General features: G+C 38.3%; 1 protein-coding gene across 1 annotated transcript; it reads right to left on the minus strand.

The window, feature by feature from the left end:
• Positions 1 to 724: 724 nt before the first annotated feature.
• LOC125728302 (collagen alpha-1(II) chain-like) lies at positions 725 to 5364 on the minus strand. Its single transcript, XM_049005295.1, has 5 exons — positions 5232 to 5364; positions 4939 to 5045; positions 4188 to 4268; positions 3915 to 4097; positions 725 to 3126 (listed from the first exon to the last, which is right to left on the minus strand). The coding sequence occupies exons 1-5, from the start codon at positions 5350 to 5352 to the stop codon at positions 2971 to 2973; spliced, it is 648 nt and encodes a 215-aa protein (XP_048861252.1). The 5' UTR covers positions 5353 to 5364; the 3' UTR covers positions 725 to 2970.
• Positions 5365 to 5637: the final 273 nt, after the last annotated feature.

The following is a 5637-nucleotide window of genomic DNA, read 5'->3' on the forward strand; positions in this document are numbered from 1 at the left end:
GTGATCTAGGATCTGCGAAAAGTGTAGAGTCCCAAACCATCTTGGGTTCTCCACAAAGATGCTCTTAGTTTCTACAGCCAAGGACACATCCCAGTGTTTTTCTAGAAGACTCTGTTTTTGCTTAGACCCAGCAAACCTCATGGCGCCATATAAAAAACGACCAGTCAGTCCATAGCGAAGGTCACAAAGTGTGCAGAAGACCGGCCACAGATATAGATGGTATATATAAGATATATAGTTATTGAATCTACTGCAGAGATAAAATGTAGACAAAGGTTTAAATGTCAATGAAGAATAACGGGAGGTCATAAAGTTCCCTAGTGTTAAATGGGCCTTTGATTTCAAATAAGGAGAATAACCAACTGCAGCTGCATTTCTCCAGTGAAAAACAAAATGCTTCATGTTTAATAAATGTCCAAATTGTTTGCATTATACGGTAAACACCAGTCCTAAAATATGAATTAAGTGACCTGCACATCAAATGAAGAATAAAAACACTACAAGCACAATGATTAAAACAAAACAAAAGTATCCAGTAGTACATGTACCAATGATTAATCTCAGCCAGCTAAGGCAACCACATTTAAATCATACTGTATGTACCTGTCAATCCCCATCCCAAAATTACCAACAACTAATAGTTTACCTTCATCCTGTGTTAAGTTTCTGTTCCTATCTCTTATGTTAGACGGGTCGGTGCCGACCCGTGTCTTAAATCAGCCATAAAATACCCTCAAAACAATTATTTATCATCCAATTTGTTTATTACCTCTTGGTTACCTTGTTATGCTTCCTTATACATGAAAAGATTGGTTTCAATATCTTTGCTGTGGCTTTCTGGACCTTTCCTATGACAGCATACCTCTCGTTTTCAATAAAAAATTATGGTAAAATAAACCTCAAGAGAATTATATAAATAAACTGAATTGGTCTTATCTTGCCTTGCATGTCTGGGCATGCCTTGCCTTGCCTTGATTTTGTTATAATGTATTCTGTTTAAATAGAGGTTCCTGACAAAGTTAAAAAGTTAAAAACTGAGTATATTTCAACGACAAAATGATTTCTTTTTCAAGTGTAAAATGTTCAATATAGATTTCAATTCTGATTTATTAACATTGCACATGTTTACAGTATATGTAACAGAGTTATGTTGTAAAAGCAAATTTCTACGATTTTTGGCAGATAAGCTAATCTAAGATGTAAGTATAAATATAATCAGAATGTCATAATAAAATCAGTTACAAACATTTGGATTTACAAACATAAAATTTTTTTCCAGAAAAAATTATACGCATGTTACAGACAGTTTCTTTAATTCCTGCTTAACATGACATTGCAGTTAGACATGTTTTTGCTGCAATACAATGACAACAGTAAATTAGGTCACATTACATTTATTGTGGTGAGATGTTATATGTTACTTGGCATGTAGCGTCTTACCTGCAAAACATGTCTGATTATAAGGAGACAACCATTTGGCACAAACACCAACATGTAAAATGTGTGAATTATGTCACAATGACACACAGTCATTACATTACTGAGTTGTTTTTATACAGACTGAATTATACTGTTTAATGATTTTTTTTAGCAGAAAGTTTCATCCAAAGTAACTTGCATAGCAAGACAGAGGTGACATTCCTGCTTTCTCTGACATTTCAGTCATTTGCTCTGTACTGCACTAATTCAGAATCCTTCATTAAAAACTTTCAGGTAAAATCATACAAATAGCAGACTCCATGGTTTTTAAAAATATACCTGCAGCAGAATTTACTGAATAAACTGTACACCTATGAAGTAGCAAAAGATACCAATATACAAAAACATTTGCAGACATCGGCGTTCTTGGGGAAACTACTGCAACCGCACAGCTTTTACAGCTACCAGTGACTTCACTGGGAGAAATCTTAGAAAATACTTAGATAAGTAGTCGAAACGACTTAGTAAAAAAGTCGCTCTGTAAGTCGCTCTGGCTAAGGGCGTCTGCCAAATCCTGTAAATGTAAATGTAAATGTAAAAAAAAAAAAAAAAGTGATCAAACTAGAAATGCAGTAGTGCATGTGATACGAAATTATAATAAAATACTATAATTAAAAAAATCACACGCAAGCAGAAATGCCACTCTGATTTTATTGCAAAAAGTGCCTTAACTTAACTTCAGTTTGCGTCTACACAAATAAAGACACACTTTCTGCCGTAGCATGTCTTTCAGCATGTGTATTAAGCAGACAATTTTAAACATACGTAATGCAGGTGCATGTGAACCTGTGAGTGATTGTGGAAGAGATCTCCAGCGTTTTTCCTCATGCTGAGGCTGAGGTTTGGCAGGTGGTGTTTCCATGACGTTATGCTCTGTTAGCAAAGTGCGATATTAGCTGTGTGAAACAAAGGCCCCTCTTGGCAGCCTGGCAAATGCATTGCCTGGGCATGCCTTCACAGCGGTGTGGATGAAAGGGAAATGGGCCCAAAGGGGGTTCAATTACTAACCATAGAGAAGCAATGGAAAAATAAAAATAAAAAACATCCCTTTACTTTTATGGCCCAAAAGTGTTTGGAGTTTCATTAACTACACAAAAAAAATGGCAAAAAATGTAATCTAACTACTTCAAACACTATGCAAATACTCTTGAAGCTGAGGAAGTACCAAATGTAGTCCTCATAGTTTAATTACATGTAACTCGGTACTCCCCAACATTGTAAATCAGCGTAATTATTTGAAAGTCTTGGTAAGCCGAAAGAGTCATTTGTGAGTCCTACAAAAACAATGTAATCCAACTCTTGAAGCCAAAAGAATGGATGGAAAATAAATAAAGAGATGTCTTGTTATTCTTACTTTTACTGCACTCTGGTTGCCTGAAAGAAACTGGGTGACAAAGGCTTTAGAGAAAAGGGATCTTTGTTCCTTCTTCATAGTTTCTGCAGGTCTTATTCATAGTGGCCAAAAACCCACTGAAGGCCTGAGAAGCCCCCCTAACAGAAGCAGACAGGCCCAATGGTGAATCCATACTTCTGGGTAAAATTACTGCCGCCAAACACAGCCAGGTCTCTGAGGGGAAGGAGATCCAGGTCTTCGCTATCGAAGTGGAACACAGACTCCCGTAGCCCAGACTGCATTGTGTCAGAATGCTGGGGTAACAAACACAATAGTAGATCACAGCTGTCAGTGCCCAGAGGTAACAACCACTTCATCATCATTAGAACTTACTTCATCAATCATTTAATAATGTCAAATACTTCCTGTGAAACTTTCATATAACTATCAATGAATAAAAATAAGGAACAGAAAAGTAGCTCTGCACCACTGCAGCTCTAGAAAAAATGAAGAGACCACAGCCAAGTTTTCCGTTATCATTTCTCAATTTATATTTACGCGCCTGTGTAAAATAGACTTATTTCCGCTTGGCTTTTTCTGTTTCCCATTGAAGAAGAGCTCCTTCTTTGCTCTATGGGTCTTCAGTCCTGCTTCTAGGAGCCTGATATAAACTGTCCTAGTAGTGCAATTCACACCATTTAATGTTTCCCTTTCTTTTGAAGGTCACTTGAGGTCATTCTCCGATTTATGAGGCACTGTAGGATAAGTTGACAGTCATCTCTGGCATTAGAAAGCTGCTCCTGCCCTCCACGTGGCTGGTTTTTGAATACAGCCAGTGTCTCCTGCTTCACCTTCTTCTTGAGTACTGCTGTCTTAGAAATGCTAAGCCTGGAAGCAGCCTGCCGCACAATGCAGCCTTCTGCCAGCAGAACCGGGATTAAACTAGAATTTAAAAATGCAAACTTTAAAAAAAATACAGAGTAGTTCCTTAATTTTTTTCAGAGCTGTATATTGTGAGATGAAAAACGTAAAACTCAAATGCTGCCACCACAACTAGTATCACAAATAGCAGACAACATAAAAGCAGAAGCCGAAAGCTTACCTCGCAGTCATTTAGTACTCTCAAATAACTATGCTTTCGTGTATCAGCCAGGAAGTGAACCTTTCTTTCCTGGTGGCTCTGGATACTGCCTGGAGTGCAGGAATAGGTTACGTTCTGAGTGGCAGATCTGCTGTAGAGTCTTAAGAAGCGGAGCTGCACCACACTTGCTCCTGGGTACTCAAACTGACAGTAGGAGAACACATTAAGAGGACAGTTTAAAAGCAGGATTTACAGTGAAGAACCGGAAGGGAAGTAGCCAAATCAGCAATTCACCTCAAAGCCATTCTCTAAAGTACTCAGCCAGTGGAAGGTCTCTCCCGACCCTGTGTCTTTCAGCCAGGCCTTCTCAGGTACCTACAGTACAGGTAGAGAAATTACAGAAAATCCAGTTGGTTATCTGCTCAGTTCCCACACTGGGTTGTGAGGGTTAGTAACATTCAATAGAGCTATATATAACATTTTTGGTGATTTATTTTGATGCATAACTTTTGTCATGGTAGATTTCTTTATTATTCTTTATTTCTTTATTCTTTATTATCAAATGCAATTTTTATAGTATTTCTTAATTTTAACATCCATCCATCCATCCATCCATCCATCCATCACAGGGCCTGTCCCCTGCCTTATGCTTCCTCAACAAGACGCTATGCTGAGTACGTGATCATGGAAAATGGATGAATGGATTATTATTAAACTTAATAAACTTAAGAAATCCAAAGTAACTAATATGCTAAATGGCACTAAAGCAGATCCCCTCTTGGAATTAGATGAGATCATTCAGTCACAGGTCCAGGTACCTACCCACCTGCATCTCCTGTTCTTTCATCAGAAAAGTAGACCATCATATGATTTAATGCCGAAACATCTTTCTGTCATCGTTAAAAAGCAAAATGCTAACTTCATGTATCACGTGTGAGATCCTTGAGAGAGAATTTTCAGCTTTCACCTTTTCACGCTTTTCTTGGCAGAATGTGCACGTGTTTTTATAGTATAAGAGGGGAATAAGGGGAATTATGCCATTAACCTGAGCATTGCGGGCAGAAAGGCAGGTCTTCACTCCTGCAGTGAAGTTGCAGTAAACTGCAAAGGCATCAGCAGGACTGCCTTGGTTAGGATCAATGTAATAGAACCCTGGAAAATCAAAACAACAAGTCAGTCCCACAAAATGCCATAATTTACTGTAGCTTCTATCCTTCAAAGAAGAACGATCAAACGTGGATGCTCCATTGTGCCGCCTCTCTGCTTTTGCAGAGGGTATTGCTAGGGTGAATAGCTACTGCAATCATTTGTAATGGACGTGGCAGATATGGCTGTAACCGTTGGTGAGGTAAGGATGGCAGAGCCACAACTCCAAGCAGGTGGTAGCCGGGTGCTCTTTGGTGCCATCTGGTGGCTCCAGAAGTAACCGCAGGTCCCGGTGCAAGGTGTTCAGGAACATTTGGACTGTTAGATAATTGAGGCTGTCTGATATATATGCAATTTCCTTGATGGAACAAAAATAAACATTGACAAATGAGCATAAGAACAAGGAAGATCAACAGTGTGTTTAGTTAGATAGTACACTGGTTCCAGATATATACCATTACGCAATATAGTGCATTACTGAATCCTTTTATACAATCTAGGAATTATAATGGTGAATTATGCTGTGCATTTCATTACTATAGTAAAATAACCAGCACGATCTGTTTTAGAGACTGTATCAAATCAAAGTCTTTATACG

Source organism: Brienomyrus brachyistius, chromosome 2 (assembly GCF_023856365.1).
Source record: "Brienomyrus brachyistius isolate T26 chromosome 2, BBRACH_0.4, whole genome shotgun sequence".
Classification (NCBI taxonomy): Eukaryota; Metazoa; Chordata; class Actinopteri; order Osteoglossiformes; family Mormyridae; genus Brienomyrus; species Brienomyrus brachyistius.

Excerpts from the sequence above, each read along its gene's own strand:
- LOC125728302 (XM_049005295.1), bottom strand. The coding sequence starts at position 5,352 with ATGTTCCTGAACACCTTGCACCGGGACCTGCGGTTACTTCTGGAGCCA. Across the intron at positions 4,098-4,187 it reads CTTTAGAGAATGGCTTTGAG|TTTGAGTACCCAGGAGCAAG; the intron begins GTGAATTGCTGA and ends TCCTACTGTCAG. Across the intron at positions 3,127-3,914 it reads GAGTACTAAATGACTGCGAG|CATTCTGACACAATGCAGTC; the intron begins GTAAGCTTTCGG and ends TTGTTACCCCAG.